This window comes from Pistacia vera, unplaced genomic scaffold, assembly GCF_008641045.1.
Source record: "Pistacia vera cultivar Batoury unplaced genomic scaffold, PisVer_v2 Contig347, whole genome shotgun sequence".
NCBI lineage: Eukaryota > Viridiplantae > Streptophyta > Magnoliopsida > Sapindales > Anacardiaceae > Pistacia > Pistacia vera.
The window spans coordinates 26,101-43,852 of NW_022196165.1; the positions used below are offsets into that span (position 1 = coordinate 26,101).

The following is a 17,752-nucleotide window of genomic DNA, read 5'->3' on the forward strand; positions in this document are numbered from 1 at the left end:
CCTAATGTAAATCCTCGCCGCGGCGAAGTATGCAGCAGGGAAGTGCTACTGTAAATCCTCACCGCGGGAAGGCTGTAGCTTTCCCAAATCTGTATTTTCTGCAAAGGGACTAATTGTAGTTTTTAATACCTATAAAGCCAATGTACATTCTGCACATTTAAGAGGGTAATTAATTAATTAACCCACCCAATTCAAATTGATTATTTTTGAAATGTATGATTTGTACTTGTTTGTATATTGCATGGTGCGCGATACATGGCCTTAGAACTAAGGGTGAAGTTTTAATTATTTTGGGTATGTATGGCTGATATTTTAAATAGGGCCTGCGTGTCGCCTTCTCTCTTCTTCTATATACATTCTTTTCTCATCTCACCCCTCGAATGTAATCGAGGTTTCTAAATTTGTTGATGTAAAATTAGTTTAATATTAATTTATTGTATTTAGATGATGTTTTTGTAATGTACCTGGAGACGGAGCGAAGGACGAGGCAACCATACTTGAAGATCAAGATATTGTTACGGACCCTAGGTGACCCACCGATCCCTAGGCTTGAGGAGATCGGTTCTGTTAGTCCATGTACCAGCACGTTTAATATTTTGTTTAGAATGCATGCTAAGGTTGAATGTGAATAACATGCCAAACAATGTCATTCAACAAAGATAATAATCTGAGAGACATAAATAACAACCCCTCAACTAGTATATTAAGTCACCTGTGCTTCCATCACCATGGTTTTAATCAAACCACTGTTCGTCGAAACCTTGTTCGCCAAAGCGAAGGGTACACTTCTACTAGTGGGAGGTTAAATTCATTGGAGTTTTCCTAATGGTGATGGGTCGACTTAAAATGACGGTTTGCTTGTTACCAAAGCGAAGGTTGATAAACGCGTCATAGGCATAGTAGAGCAGTACACATATTATGTGTACGTGGTGACATGTAGTGTCCACTCTACTGATACTGAGAATCACACTTGAGAACAATGGTTGGAGCCATTGAATTGTGTTATGGCTTGTTGGCTTTTTCACATTTGAGGTGTATAGTGGGAGTTATACAATGGTGTGGATTTAGTTTGTTGGCCTACCTAATCAACCCATTTTGGGTGTTCGCCAAAGCGAAGGTTTGAAATTGGTAGGATGGGATTCGGTCCACTAGGAAAGCCAACGGGCTTTCCCGAGTTATAGTGAGGGCTATTGGTTGAGTAAAATAGTGGGAGCATTGTTTAATAAAAGACATATTAATAATAGTGAACTTTAATAACATCTTTTCTGCACATTGTAGATTCACCGAAAATGAGCATTATGAACCTGCGACCGATAATCGAAAAAGAAAACAGGTTGGCTGGATCCAATTTCAGACTGGTATCGTAATCTTCGGATTTAACTTAAGTCAGAAAAGAAATTGTATATCCTTGAAAAGCCATACATGGCTGAGCCTGATCCTGATGCCACTCAGGAAATTAAGGATACTTATCAAAAGTTCCTTGATGATGCTGATCGCGTACAATGCTTGATGTTAGCATCGATGACACCTATGCTGCAAAAACAGCATGAGAATATGGATGCTTCTTCCATAATTCTACACCTCAAGGAGCTTTACGACAATGCTCGACATGAGAGGTACAAGGTGTCGAAAGCACTGTTTGGGAGCGGTCTGACTGAGGGTGCCCAGTTGTCTCATGTGCTCAACATGATCGAGCACATAGAGAGGCTTGAGACTTTGGGATGTGGCTTGGATGCAGAATTACAAATGGATTTAATTTTGTAACCTTGCCGACTCAATGCTCTTCATAATGAATTTCAATATGAACACGATGGAGAAAAACCCTGTCAGAACTTCTGAACATGCGAGGACTGCAGAGCAGGACTTGAAAAAGTCCAAGCCCGTTTTACTGGTTGCTGCCAGTAAAACAAGGGTAACGGCAAGGGTAAGTAAGGCCAACCCAAGCCCAAGCCCAAGCTCAAAGGACAGGTTGCTCTTGGTCCTGAGATGGCATAGGAAAGGGAAAGGTAGTCTGCTTCTTTTGTGGCAAGCCTGGCCACTGGAGGAAACACTGCAAGGCTTCCTCGCAAGCAAGAAGAAGTCAGAGGCTACGACTTCAGGGATTTTCATGATTGAGATTAACTTCTCTCCCTCAACATCTTAGGTCATGGACACAGGATGTGGTACTCACATTGTACTGATGTGCAGGGGCTAAGGTAGAGTAGAGTGCTCGCCAAGGGAGAGGTGGACCTACGAGTTGGGAATGAAGCATATGTGGCTGTATTAACTGTGGACTTATTGTTTATTTTGCCTACGGGTTTATTGTTGGAACTACATAACTGTTATCAGTATCTTCTATTTCTAGAAATATTATTTCAGTATCCGTTTTGGATAATATGGGGTACTATTTGAGATAATAATGGATGTTGTCCTTAGTTTGAATGGTATTCTATTTGGAATTGCAAGGTTATATAATGGATTATACGTTCTTGATTTAAACAATAAAAATATTCTCAATATTGAAACAAGAAAGCTAAACATAGCGATCAAAACCAAAATATCTCTGACATTGTAGATTGTGTCATGTTAATAAGACTCGCATTGCAAAACTTCAAAGGGATGGAGTTTGGCCCTTTTGACTTCCAGTCATTGAGGTATGCGAGTCCTGCCTTTAGGCAGATGACCAAGTCTCCTTTCACAGGACAAAGTGAAAGGGCTATTGAACTGTTAGGCACATCCATAGTGATGTATGTGGTCCACTAACAGTTGAAGCTAGAGGTGGATATTCATACTTCATCACATTTACTGATGATTTCAGTAGATATGGTTAGTTACCTTATGAGACATAAATTTGAAGCCTTTGATAAATTCAAGGAATTCAGGAATGAAGTACAGAATATGTGGGCAAAAGTATTAAAGCTCTTTGGTCGGATTGAGGAGGTGAATACTTAAGCTCAGGGTTTTCTGAGTACCTGAAGGAATGTGGGATAGTATCACAACTCACCCTCCTTACACCCAACCACATGGAGTGTCAGAAAGGAGGAATAGGACCTTACTTAAATGGTTAGGTCCATGATGAGTTTAGTGTTTACCTGCATCGTTCTAGGGTTACGCACGAGACTGCGACGCACGTTTAAACCGTGTGCCATCAAAGTCTGTAGATAAGACTCCCTATGAGCTATGGAGTGGGCGAAAGCCCAATTTGTCTTATCTAAGGATTTGGGGTTGCAAAGCTATGTTAAGAAATTGACTTCGAACAAGCTGGGCCCAAAATCCTGTAAATGTATATTATGGGGTATCCAAAGGAGACCAAAGGATACCATTTCTCCCCCCCAAAGAGGCAAAATCTTTGTTGCCGATCTGGTGTCTTCCTAGAAAAGGAACATTTTCTAAGAAGTACTAGTGGGAGAAAAGTAGAACTCGATGAAGTTCTAGAACCACAAGATATACTAGACGAAGGACGGGATGATGTACACAGGAAGTGGTTGAGCATCATGAGAGGTACTTCACAAATTGTGGATCAAAGTGAACCACCTCAGGTAACAGGAGCTACGTAGATCTGGGAGAGTACGCCATGAGCCCGAGAGATACGGTTATCTCGTGACTAACATGGTGACGTACTAGTCTATAAGACGATGAACCCAGAACTACGAAGACGCTATATCGGATCCAAATTTCGTTAAATGGCTGAAGCCATGAAATCTGAGATGGACTCCATGTCCAGAACCAAGTGTGGTCTTTGGTGGAACCACTGAAGGGAAAACCCATAGGGTGTAAATGGGTCTTCAAGAAGAAGACTGACATGGGGCAACGTGCATACTTATAAAGCACGGCTGGTTGCCAAAGGTTTCAAACAAATCCATGGCATTGACTATGAAGAAACCTTTTCGCCGGTTGCCATGATTAAATCATCGGATTATGCTTGCAATTGCTGCTATATCATGACTAGAGATTTGGCAAAAGGATGTCAAAATGCTTTCCTGAACAGAAACCTTGAGGAGGATGTGTATATGACACAACTGATGGTTTCATTCTTGATAGTCAAGCTAATAAGGTATGCAAGTTGCAGAGATCCATTTATGGACTCAAGCAAGCTTCAAGGAGCGGAACATTGTTTTGATGAGGCCGTAAAAGAATTCGGTTTTATCAAAAATGAAGATGAGCCTTGTGTTTACAAGAAAGTGAGTGGGAGCGCAGTAGCATTCCTAGTGTGTATGTCGATGACATACTTCTGATCAGGAATGATTACCGAACTTGCAGTCGGTAAAAACTGGTTATCCAAGTGCTTCTCCATGAAAGACTTAGGGGAAGCAGCTTACATCCTGTGTATAAAGATCTATCGTGATAGATCGCGTAAGTTGCTGGCCTAAGTTAGAGTGCATATATGACAAAGTACTGAAACGATTCAATATGGAAGAATCCAAGAAAGGATTTCTTCAATGCACATGGTGTTTATCTCTCTAAGGAATTGTGTCCTAAAACACAAGATGAGAGGATAGGATGAAGAGGATCCCATATGCATCAGCAATTGGATCCATCATGTAGCCATGCTATGTACTCGGATTGATGTCTCATGTGATTTGAGTACTTGTAGTAGTATCAATCGGATCCAGGTGAGGCTCAGGATGGTTGTCAGAATATTTAAGTACTTGAAGAGGACTAAGGATATGTTTTGGTTTATGGAGGGGAAGATGAGCTCACTGTAAGAGGATATAGTGATGCTAGTTTCCAAACGGACAAAGATGATTATCGATCGCAATCAGGATTGTATTTTGTCTCAATGGCGGTGCAGTGAGCTAGAAGAGCTCCAAGAAAAGGCTGTAGCGGATCTACAATGGAGGCTGAGTATATTACATTGTCAGATGGGCAAGGAGGCAGTCTGGATTAAGAAGTTCGTCACTGAACTTGGGTGTGTTCCTACGATTGTGATCCTATGACATCTATTGTGACAACAATGGAGCAATTGCTCAAGCTAGGGAACCACGTCTATCAGAAGTCCAGACAAATACTCAGACGATTCCATCTCCTCAGAGAGATAGTTGAGAGGAAAGAAGTGCAGATTAGTAAAGTGCATACTGATGACAATCTCGCAGATCCATTGACAAAGCCTCTGTTACAGTGAAGCATGAAAGCACTTGAAATCATTTGGTATTAAAACATGAATGATGGCTATAGTGCAAGTGGGAGATTGGTTAGAGTAGATGCCCTAGAGCCAATCAATTATTGTAGAATTGACTCTTTGTAATAATGTTCATTAATCATAATAAAAGGCATTTATTCTAATCGCGTAAATCATATTATTGCAATATGTATTGATATATGTCCTAGAATTGTAGAACCGTTACAAGGGTATCAAGTTGTTTCAAATCTTGATAGTGAGAACCCTATGAGCATATGTGGTAGCCATTCAGAAACGTCCGTAGCCCAGTATTATTCTGAAGTAAGGGCACATATAATTTGGTAGGCTATCCTAGTGTGGAACAACCCTGTCGAAAGGCAGTGACTGATTTCACTTGTCAAGGTTGTTTGGTGGCAACCTGGTGCAACACATGGGTGTTGTTGTAGGCGGATATACCGCAACAAGTTCACTAGACTGACCCACCAGAGGATTCCATATGGATGGTAACCCCAGTGTCTATGGAACAAATCTAATGAATGGTGGTGCATGTGTTCCTTAGATTGAGATCACCGGAGCGCCTTGTGCACCGATTGGTACAGTTTGACACTAGCCTAATGCAGTTCTATTCAGAGTGATTGGCTGATTAAGGAGGGTATCAAGATTGATGGATTGACAGAGGATTCATCACTCTCGGGTACGGGAGAAGTTATCTCACGGCGCAATTCAGTTATGGCAATGACACTAAAAGCTGTGGGCACAGGGGATTGAGTTGTTGCTCTATCCAGATTATAATACGGGTCATTGGTCCAGAAACTGAATATATAATATCGAGAGTAACCGAAGGTTGACACTATTTCTATGCCTTCGTCTCGTGAGATAACGTATGATGAAAGGATCGAATTGTACGGTAACATATCATTGACAGGTAGTACTTTGCTGAATCCGAATCTATCGGGTGGCCATGGTGCCTGCTAGGAACCAATCTTGGTCTGTATATTAGTAAGACGATTAATTGGTGTTAATCGCGTACTATACACTAGGTATGATGAGGAGCCTATGGGTCACACACATAGAAGACAATTTAAGATCCAAGAAGAAAGAAGGGCGTTTTCGTCTTTTTGGGCGAAAGGGATTTTGGTAATTTCACAGTGCAATTAAATTTGCTGAGGTTGTAGCCTTTATTAATTTGTTAAAAAAAAATTAATAAGTGAAATTCCGTTTAAAAATGTTCGCATATATTTAAATAAATTATCATTATTGTTAAATGTTAATATATATATAATATATTAAATATATATTAATTGATTTTAATTGAAATAATGATGAATTAAATTAAAAAAATACTAATTGGGAGTGTTGGCAACATGGGCTGTTTGGGTTGGGCCAAGCCCATTCCATGTGGGAATAGGCAACTTGGTTTGCCTATAAAAGAATAGTGTTTGTGTGTTTTAAATAATTCATTTTGCCCTTTTGAAAAACAAAAGAAAAACACAGCAGCCCCTTTTTCTCTCACTCCCACGCCACTTTCACTTTTGATTGAAAAATCTTTCTTCTGATTTCTTAAGGCCAAGGAGGATCTAGCAAATCCCTCCTTGGTTCTTGGTGGTTGTCTTCGTGTGGACTTCTTGGTTCGATCCTCTAATGGATCGGTAGCAAACACGTTCAGAGAAACATGGTGGAGCCTCCAAACATGGGTATGAATCTAAACTTTGGATTTATTTTTCTGCAAATTTATAAAATATAAACTGTAATTTTCTATGCCCTGATTTTTGGGTTCTAAGGAACGATCCATGGTTGTAATTTTTTTTTTGTTTTTCGCTGCGCAACCGGGTCGTTTCCTAACATAGCCAAGCTGGGCTGACGTTTTTGGCGCCAACTATTAATCTTTTTAGGGACCCCAGATGGGGGAGAAGCTAGGAGAGTCCTGGGGAAGATCCTATGCTTGTTTCTGCTTATGCTATTGAGTATGTGAAGAGTTTTCAGAGTGGGAAGTGGGACGGTGAGGGCGGTGATGATGGTTTTGTGTTTGGTGAGAAGAGGGTGTTGAAAGGGGAAGGTGATGAGAGTGATGATGATGAGGGGCTTACATTGTATGCTTGTTGTAAGCATTTGATTGCTTATGACTTAGAGAAGTGGAAAAATTTCAGTAGATATAGTTTTAATGCTGTGGTAAGATATTTATTTATTTATTTGTTTTTCTATTGTTGATGTTTGATTTTTGACACCAACTATTCGCATGTGCAAAGCGTTAAGCTGACTTAAAAATTACACGTGAATAGGAAAAGAAGTACATGAATGAAAGATGATTTTTAAAGTGGTTTGGATGCTCAAAGTGAATCCTATGTCCATTGCCCTTTCATAAATGAGAGATTACAATCAGGTCATATATAGCGATTAGAGAGTAGAAATACAGAGAGGGAGAGTGAGTGTTTTTTGTTATCCGAATCTCAAAAATGAGAAGGGAGCCCTCTATTTATAGTAAGAGATTTATGGGTAATGATTACAAATCTGTAAGTAGACAGGTGCTGTATAATTCCTACCCTGCTTCCCATTGGTTGATTGTACATGAGATATCCTTAAATCGCGTAGGGCTTGGGTAGGTGGGCGACTCCCAGCCATTCACAAACCAAATCTTTACCTGCCAATCGACCTGGCAAAACAGATATGGACCCACGGGTCAACCCTAAACCCGGGTAAAAAATATAGGGTGTGGGTCTTTAATATTGGACCCCTTTTTCTTCGACTCGTACCTGGCCGGGCCTGTTTTGCCAACAGGTCAAACGAGTACACCCGCGGGTGCCAACAGGTACCCGTTTGTTTTAAAAAAACTTTTCATTTTGCCCCAAATTGCAAAATCTCTAACCTAACTCAAACTCACTCTCTCATCAGCCTTCTCTCAAACTCATCGTCATCGAAATCCCTAACTCCACCGTCACTGCTTCTCCTGTCTCCGCTTCTCATCAACCACATTTGTAGTCTCCACTGTTGACGCATCAAGGTATGTGTATCACTGTCGTCGATTTGATCTCATCTTCTTCGTCTTCACTCTTCACTCTTTAGCAGCTCCAATTCTTGGAGTCGATTCTCCGACGTCTTCAGCTTCTCCTCGGCTACAATCTAGTAACATTGAAGGTTACTCTTCTTGCTTTATTCTTATTGTTCTGCAGATAATGAATATCAATCATTTGTATTCTTTTGGAAATCATTGTAACATGAATCAAACTAAATCTAGAAGTTTTTTCTAATTTGTCTTGTCTCCATTTCCTGTACTTAGTAGACACTTTCTAGCTTGTGCTGCTGTTGCTTTCTTGTGTAAATTTTTTCTTTTTTTTTAGATTTTTTTTATGTGGGTTTATTTGGTTGATGAGGAATGAGAGGACAATCGGTAAAGTTTTTTATCTTTTTCTTTGTTAGGTTCTGGGTTTCTGTTTGGTTGGTGAGAAAACTTGGGAGAAAATAATGTAAGGGACTTTTTTTTTTTTTTTTTTTTAATTGGGCTTGTTTGTGTGTATGGTTTTGGTTTGTGATTGGCAGCTTAGAAAACTAGGGAAAAGGATTCTAAATTGTGGGGAAAAAGAAAAGAGATTATATTGATTTATCTAAATCTTGTGTTAGCCGAGTTCATCAAAATTAATTATTTAAAATTTCAGTTATTTTCTTTTATGTTAAAGGATTCAATTTAGATCTAAAATCGGGGATTAGAGATTTTTATTTGGTTTAATCTGATTCTCCTTATTCGTTCTGACAATAATTTGAATGATTATAGAAATTTGGATATGTTTTTCCTGAACTAAAACTGTATTGGGTATAAGAGTATTTTTGTTTGGACTTGAGAAAGACAAATTTTGCTCAAGAATCAAGATTTTACGAAGATTTGGGGGTGTAATTGCAAAAATCTAAAACTAGAGTGAATAGTACGGTAACCCACGGGTCCACCCGTACCCACATAGGGTAGGGTGGGGTCCAAAATATTGGACTTGTTTAAATCAACCAGTTTTGGGCCTATACCCGTGAAACCCGCACTTGTTTAGACCATTGTTTTAAAACCCGGACCGGAGGGTAAACCGTTTTGCTGTCCGGGTCACAGTTCAATCGGTCCAACCGGTTGGACCGATGACGTCAACAATATTTTATTTTTTAAAAATTACATATTAACCCCTTAAATCTCAATATATTACAAAAATTTCCCTAAAAAAGTTCAAATTGGTCCCTAAAATTTTTATTTATTCCAAAAATGCCCCAATAAAATTACCAATTAATACCTAAACTTTTGATATATCTTCAAAACACCCCTATAAAATTACAAAGTAACCCTCATAATTTTAAAATATTTCAAAACCTGGCCGGTACAGTCCGGTTTTTAAAACAGAGGTTTAGACTCGACTCGTACCCGGCCTGCCCACCTGCCCGCCCGTTTTACTAGGTCTACCTGCCAGGTTGATGACATCTTTACTCCTTCCATCCTTGGACGACGTAGCAGTGCTTGGGTGGCCCAAAGCCTCCCTGAACTCTAATTAGTCCTTGCTGATGTAAACTTGCATCAGCCCTGATTTCTTAAGCATAACAGAAGCCCTTCAGTTCTTAAGGTTCAAGGTTTGAACCTTGAGAACTTTATGATCATGTCATGATTTGACTTGTCTCAAGGAACGCTTGTTCAAATTGCGAGTGGAGAACGGCTGGAATAACATAAAGTTCACGGTCTAACTCGACCAGTAAACTAAGTGGAAGTCACGATGTGGATCTTTGAGAATTGCATAGGTGACCTGAGGTGATCGTCCCCTAAAGGTCCAGCGACCTAGGTCGAATTCTGTTCAGTGCTATACCAACGTGCTTTGAACTTTATATAAATAGATTTTTCTTTTGTATGAGTGTGATATCAAATTATAGGGCAAATTACATTCATTGTAAACGAGAGTGGTGAAACAATATTACAATAATATTGACTTTGCTGGATGGATCCTGTTAATTGGATAAATCAAGATAAAATCGCATGTATTACTCTCTATTCTTTCATAAATGAGGCACCAAATTATACATCTTTCCTAATCTTCTAATTGCTAATAATAAATATAGATTAAGCTAGACTAAACCTAGCTATAATATTGATAACTCTTTAAAACCGTTAGATGAGAATATATGCTGGGTGTAACAGTGGACAGTAGAAGACAATTCTTTAAAGTTTTTATTAAATTGGAATGTAAAAATATATTCCAGATATATAAATTAATATTTAGTTGAGTTCAGATGATAGCAGTTTGTGGATGTGATGTAAATACACGTGTGCTTTATTAGACAACAAGTATTGTAGGTGATTATTTGTGATATAAAGGCATGATTTCATTTCATTCCTTTTAATTTGACCCCTGGAGAGCATAAAATTAATTATTTCCAAAAGTTCTGGTAACATTCATGATACTGAATCCACTTTTACAAAATTATATAGAATAATTAAGTTCATCAATCGTTTTACTTTTTACGTCATAATTTATTTACTTCAACAACTTTCTTGATTTGATTCGGAGAGTATGTTTATGATCAACTTTTCAACATAAAGACTATGACCAAACTAGTTTGATTGTTTTAGTATTTTTGAAAAAGTAAGAGTTTGGTGAGAATAACGAGGTAGGATTTAAAAATTAATAAAATATTCCATAAGTTTGTTAATTTACTAAACACCTCTGTAATAAAAACATTAAAAATTTCAAAAACACCCCCACCCACCCCTTAAATACTGACGGTCGGCCACCATCACCGGAGGGTGGCCAGAGTCGTCATATCGGCATACAATCGATTGGATCTGGTCGATCGTGTATCGAGATGACACTAGAAAAGTCCAGATCTACGGTTAGATCTGGCCATGTTTTAGTTGTCAATGACGATCAAAGATATAGCTGTCATTGATGGTCAACGACAGCCATATCTTGGTCGTCATTGACGACTAGTTATGGCCAAAGATCTGGTCGTCAACGGCCAGATATTTGGCCGTAATCTAGCCTTTTCAAATGATAAATCAGTATGCTATCGGCCCAATCTAGTCGGTAGTGCGCCATTATACCAGATTCTAATCGGAATCTGGAAAATGTGGATGGATGAAGTTTTTTTGTTAATTTTTAAATTATTTTTAAGGGTGTTTAGTTAAATTAATAAATTTAAGAGGTTTAAAAATTGAATAAAATAAAATAAGATTTTTAGAATAGGAAACAAATGTGTATAAAATATTTTCTTCCATCAGAGAATTGAGATGAAGACTTGGTCATATTTAATTATTTGTTCTTACGGAATCTTGCAAAAGTTTATTCTTCACGTCGTTTGATGCATCATCGATAAAGGGTGATTTCTATTTTCATAAACGGCAAACTTTGTTTTTTTAAGAGTGGTTTGACATTTAGCTTAAAACTGCAGTAATGTGGGGCTTGGATTCTGCAAAGTTCGAAACTGTAGGAGCGATTCCCGGAGGTGGAGTCAGCAGTAAGCAGACAAAACATAGACGATGAAGAGCATGACTTCATCGAATCCCAAGATTCTTCTTCTCCCTCTTCAACACTCATCCAACCATAATCATCCACATTTTATATCATTTCTTATCTCTTAATTAAATTTAGAGTGCCAGTTTTGGCCTAAGGTTTGTCTAATTAGCTGCGTTTAATCTTCGTGTTTTAGAATCTAATTCTGCATATGCTATACTATATTAGCAAGCATATGATTGAATCAGGGTGAGATTAGCATCAAGATAAGTTTCCTAAAGTGAATTCTTGAAGTTTTCAGTTGGAAAGTAGTGGATCATGCTTATTGGGCTTCATAATTAGGGCCCAACTTTACGAAGATTGGAGATTTTGATTTATTAGTTTTTGAAGATGGAAAATGGATTTTCATAGTAATAATATTACAATTAAGTGTTTGTGACATATGGTTTGTTCCAACTCACCTCACCTCACCACTCTTAATTTCTTTTAGTTTCAAAATTTCAATTAAGTTGGTTTTGTTTTGTGTTTGTTTTTATCACTTTAAAAACTTAATTGATTTTAGTGTCACGTAATATTTAATAATATTAAGAAATGGGTCGTGTTTGTTATTAAAAATTCATGACATCTAAATAATTATATATATATTCACTTTAATTCTAATTAGATCTGAGATTTAAATGGGAAAAACAAACACACCCTAAATTATTTTATCATTCATCATACCTTATCAAACAAATCCTCACATTTTTTTTTTTAATTGGGATGTTTAGACCAGCTCATATTTTTCACTTTAATCCTCAGGTTTTATTGAACACTTTCTAAATTCAAAAGACCAGATAAATCACAATATTATAATAGTAGGTGACCTTAACGTTTAAACCAAAAAACTTAAGAGAGAAAATAAACCTTCTTTAAACCAAAAAACTCAAGAAAAGGAAGTAAACCTTATTAATCGTTACACTAGTAACACTTTACACTCTCATCATTTGAATGTATAATCTTATTTAATTATTAAGATATGAAATTTATTATCAAATCAAAGAGATTGGGTGACTGAATCAAAATCCATTATTTAAAGTTTTAAACACAACACATTGCTTTATCTTCTTCACTTTGAAAACACAAAATCCCAACTAACAAAACTATTCAGTCAAACCATTCATGTCTCCAAATCAACTTCTCATTTTGTTCTTCTTCTTCTTCATATCTGCCTCCAGATCAATCTTACAAAGCCCAACAATTCCTCAGTTCCCTTGCAACTCTCCTCAATATAACCAATACCCATTTTGCAACACCTCTTTGAGCATAGCCACCAGGGCCAAGTCTTTAATATCTCTCCTTACTCTTCAAGAAAAGATCCAACAACTCTCTAACAATGCTTCTGCAATTCCGAGACTTGGCATTCCTGCCTATGAATGGTGGTCTGAATCTCTCCATGGAATTGCCACCAATGGCCCTGGAATCAACTTCAATGGAACCATGCCTTCAGCCACTAGTTTTCCTCAAGTTATTGTCACTGCAGCGTCTTTTAATAAGACCCTTTGGTCCAAGATTGGATCAGCTATAGCTACTGAGGCTAGAGCCATGTACAACTACGGCCAAGCTGGGCTGACGTTTTGGGCGCCAACTGTTAATCTTTTTAGGGACCCCAGATGGGGGAGAGGCCAGGAGAGTCCTGGGGAAGATCCTATGCTTGTTTCTGCCTATGCTATTGAGTATGTGAAGAGTTTTCAGAGTGGGAAGTGGGACGGTGAGGGCGGTGATGATGGTTTTGTGTTTGGTGAGAAGAGGGCGTTGAAAGGGGAAGGTGATGAGACTGATGATGATGAGGGGCTTATGTTGTCTGCTTGTTGTAAGCATTTGATTGCTTATGACTTGGAGAAGTGGAAGAATTTCAGTAGATATAGTTTCAATGCTGTGGTAAGATATTTATTTATTTATTTTTCTATCTATGAGACTAAATTTAACCAATTTTAGCTTGTTTAGATTAATTTTTTCATATTTGGCTTTTGTAGGTTATGCTTTTGTATCCATATTTGTAATTGTTGGTCAGTTTGGATTCAAACTTTGGTTGTAATATGGCCTTCGTTTGAATCGAATGCTAGCTGATTTTAACCATGTTTCTTATGTCTTGGCCTTATTTATCATTGTTAGTAGGCCATTATGCCAATTCTGATTGTGGTAAGACATTTTATTTTTCTGCAAATTGTATGCTAGCAAATTTTAAGGGGGTTTTGTATGCTTTATCTTGGTGTCAGTAGATTTTAGAGAATGTTTTAGTTATGTAAAAGCCCTTTTCTAGTCATATTCTTTAAGATAATTTCATTTGAGTTCAATATGTTTTAGCTTATTTTGTTTTCTTTTTGTCACAGGTTACAGAGCAAGACATGCAGGACTCATATGAGCCGCCATTCCGTGCTTGTGTTGAACAAGGCAAGGCAAGCTGCTTAATGTGTTCCTACAATCAAGTTAATGGAGTGCCTGCGTGTTTGAGGGAGGATCTTTTTCAAAAAGCTCGAGACAAATGGGGCTTCAAAGGGTAAAATTTTCTATCGCTATTCATACAATAAGATATGATGAAATTGAAACTTGTACTTAATTATATGTGGGCCTTACCTGTAGAACTGTTTGTGCCATAAATATAGATACATTACCTCAGACTGTGATGCTGTGGCTACAATCCATTTTTATCAGAATTACTCAAAATCACCAGAGGATTCAGCTGCTGATACTCTTAAAGCAGGTTTTTGTCATTATTTCATTTCTTTTGAATTTGTTGACTGTTTTAGCATTAACAACAAACTTTTCTTTGGTTTAAAGGAAGTAATAATATAAATTATTTTCTGTAGGAATGGATATTAATTGTGGAACGTCTATGCTTCGGTACACACAGCCCGCTATTGATGAAGGAAAAGTGCGAGAGGAAGAGATAGACAGAGCTCTTTTTAATCTGTTTTCAGTTCAACTTCGCCTTGGACTATTTAATGGAAACCCCAGAAAAGGGAGGTTTGGAAAATTGGGTCCTAAAGATGTTTGTACCTCAAAGCACAAGACTCTAGCACTTGAAGCAGCGAGGCAGGGAATTGTGCTCCTAAAAAATGATAAGAAGTTCCTGCCTTTGAATAAGAATGATGTTTCTTCATTAGCCATCATTGGGCCACTGGCAAATAACGTAAGCCAAATGGGTGGTGGCTACACAGGTACATCACAATGAAGTTAAGTTTTTCGTTTTCATTTGGATATCTGTGCTTATATTGATGCTTATTAGTTAGAACAATACGGTTAATTCTCATCTTCTTTATTGATATTTGAATCTCCACTTGGTCATGTATAGCTTTATTTATTACTCGTATGAAATGTTTATTCCCCCTTCTCCATGAAAAATGAAAGAGCTCATTATCTGCTTCAGATTGTAACATGACTTGTTTCAAATAATTCTGAGTTATAAATTTATTGCAGTAGCTAATAATCATGAAACTTAAAATTGCACCAAATTTGAGTGATTGTGGGTCTCACAATCTTGTAAAAGATCTTACTACCAAATTTGCTATAATAACTGTTTTAATGTTTTTAATGGTGTAGGAATTCCATGTAGTCCAAAGAGCCTTTTTGAAGGATTTAAAGACTACATAAAGAATACATACTACACTTCTGGTTGTGCAGACGTACCTTGTGATTCTGATGCAGGGTTTAAAGAAGCAATTCAAACTGCCCAAAAAGCTGACTTTGTTGTTGTGGTTGCTGGGCTGGATTTGACACAAGAAACTGAAGATCTTGACAGAGTTAGTCTTCTCTTGCCTGGTCAACAAATGGCCCTGATATCCTCTGTTGCCACTGTTAGTAAAAGGCCAGTGATTCTAGTTCTTACTGGCGGTGGACCCCTTGATGTATCATTTGCAAAATGCGACCCACAGATTTCAAGCATTGTCTGGATTGGATATCCTGGTGAAGCTGGTGCAAAAGCACTTGCTGAAATCATCTTTGGCGATTATAATCCAGGTTGGTTATGAAATAATTTTAGTTTCCTACCTTAAAGTGAAGGGAACTTTAATGCACTTGCATCCAAGCGTCACTTTTTTTTTTTTTTTTTTAAATTTAACGCAACATTTGCTTATGAAAATGACAGGTGGAAGACTTACTATGACTTGGTATACTGAGTCATTCACCAAGGTGCCCATGAATGATATGAACATGAGAGCTGATCCTTCTCGTGGTTATCCTGGAAGAACCTATAGATTTTACATTGGAGATCCAGTATATGGATTTGGAGAAGGCTTAAGCTACACCAATTATAGTTACAAGTTTTTGTCAGCACCAAGTAAACTAAGTATATCGGGCTCCTTCAAAGCTCGTTCTAGTAGAAATATACTACAAGAAGGTTCGGGACTTGATTATGTAAACACATATGAGGTAACATCTTGCACTTCATTGAGATTTTATTTTCGAATATGTGTGATGAATAGGGGTGATATGGATGGAAGCCATGTGGTGATGTTGTTTGCTAGATTTCCAAAAGTTGCCAAAGGCACTCCAGAAAGACAGTTAATTGGATTTGATAGAGTGCATACTTTTAAGAATGGATCAAAAGAAATAAGCATCTTAGTTGATCCTTGTGAACATTTTAGTATTGCAAATGAGCATGGAAATAGGATATTGCCGTTGGGTAATTACAGATTAAATTTAGGAGATATGGAGCATTCTGTAACTATTGAAATTTCTTGATGACATGGTCAATTAAAACATCACTTCTAAAATTACTTCATTAATAAAAGACTATCACTTTTGAAGTGTCTTTCTTGCTCCTATTGGTGTGTAAGTAGATCAAAATTTGTGGAAGCCTAGAAATTCATAAATACTTCATATCCAAGCTTGGAAATAAACCTGACAATCATTATTGTGGAAATAGAAAATCAAATCAATTGAAAATTTGAAGGGGTCATATCTTGAGCTTTGGTATAAAATTTAGTCACATCCTTCTTGTGGTTTTAAATTTATCTATATAACCTCTTTTTAGATTGAATAATACTTGATGTACAAACTCATTCATACAAACTGATGTGTTTTAACGTGATTAGATGTTTTTAAATTAGAGATATTGCAAATAAATTAGAGTGGATGATATGTCAAACATATAGGTGTCAGTGTGTAGGGAATAGTTTGAATATGTAGCATTACTTGAGAAAACATTGAACAAGTTACCATTACCTTCAGGCTTTACTAAAGCTTGATTAATTATGAAAATCGACCTAACAAAAATTTTATAACTTCTTGAAAGTATGATTGTTAATGGCTGTCTAAGCATGTTAACGTTAACAGGACGTAAAGATGAAAGTTGCATGATGTATTTGTTTTAACTTTGAAGTAACAAATAGAAGACAAAGGTGTTTGGGGAGTTGGTAAGGCAACTTACATCTCAAAAGTTTCGTGGTTTAGGTAGCACAGGGCGTGACGTTAACCTCTGTGATTAATCTAGTTTTGCCCGCTTAATTCCAAAACATCACACTTATAATATAATTAACAACTAATTTTATTAATTATAAAGATAAAGAAAATAATTTTTTTTGTAAAACTAGCATAGATACATTGACTTATAATCTGATTGATGTTGTATTCGACGAAATATTAGATTTTACCCGTCTCAAACCATTGGAACGCCCCTCAATAGAAGATAGCGAATCCTATATATACATATATATATATTATTCCGTAAAAAATATATTGTAACTGTAGTAAGAAACTCGTTTAAGAGTAATACCATTTTGGGATTGTTGCATTGATCAGGGCTTAGATCGATACAACTTTTCAATCAATAAGGGATAAGGACAAAATAGATCGGTCTTGTATATTCTTGATGAGGTTTTTTTGCATCAACTAGAAGTATTTAAGATCTGTGATGAAATCTACACAAAGAGTTTGTATGAAACCCATGGCTCCATTTGGTTCACTATTTTACAGTTTTTAGAATAGATTTTTTGGAAAAAGTTGAATTGAATAGTATTCTGAAAAGTTGTTTTGTATATTTTTTAATTACATTTTTTTAAAATATTTAAATTACTTTTAACCTCTTAGGTTTGTTAATTTAATTAAACATTCATAATAATAAAAGTTTAATAAATTGACAAAATACCCCCACCCATCTACATTTGCCAGATTTCGATCATCATCGTCGGAAGATAGTCGAAATATGTCG

General features: G+C 37.0%; 1 protein-coding gene across 1 annotated transcript; it reads left to right on the forward strand.

The window, feature by feature from the left end:
* Window positions 1-12,688: 12,688 nt before the first annotated feature.
* Window positions 12,689-16,436, forward strand: LOC116139062 (probable beta-D-xylosidase 6). The gene is made up of 6 exons (XM_031424736.1): window positions 12,689-13,482; window positions 13,935-14,101; window positions 14,208-14,305; window positions 14,412-14,762; window positions 15,145-15,561; window positions 15,689-16,436. The coding sequence occupies exons 1-6, from the start codon at window positions 12,724-12,726 to the stop codon at window positions 16,282-16,284; spliced, it is 2,388 nt and encodes a 795-aa protein (XP_031280596.1). The 5' UTR covers window positions 12,689-12,723; the 3' UTR covers window positions 16,285-16,436.
* Window positions 16,437-17,752: the final 1,316 nt, after the last annotated feature.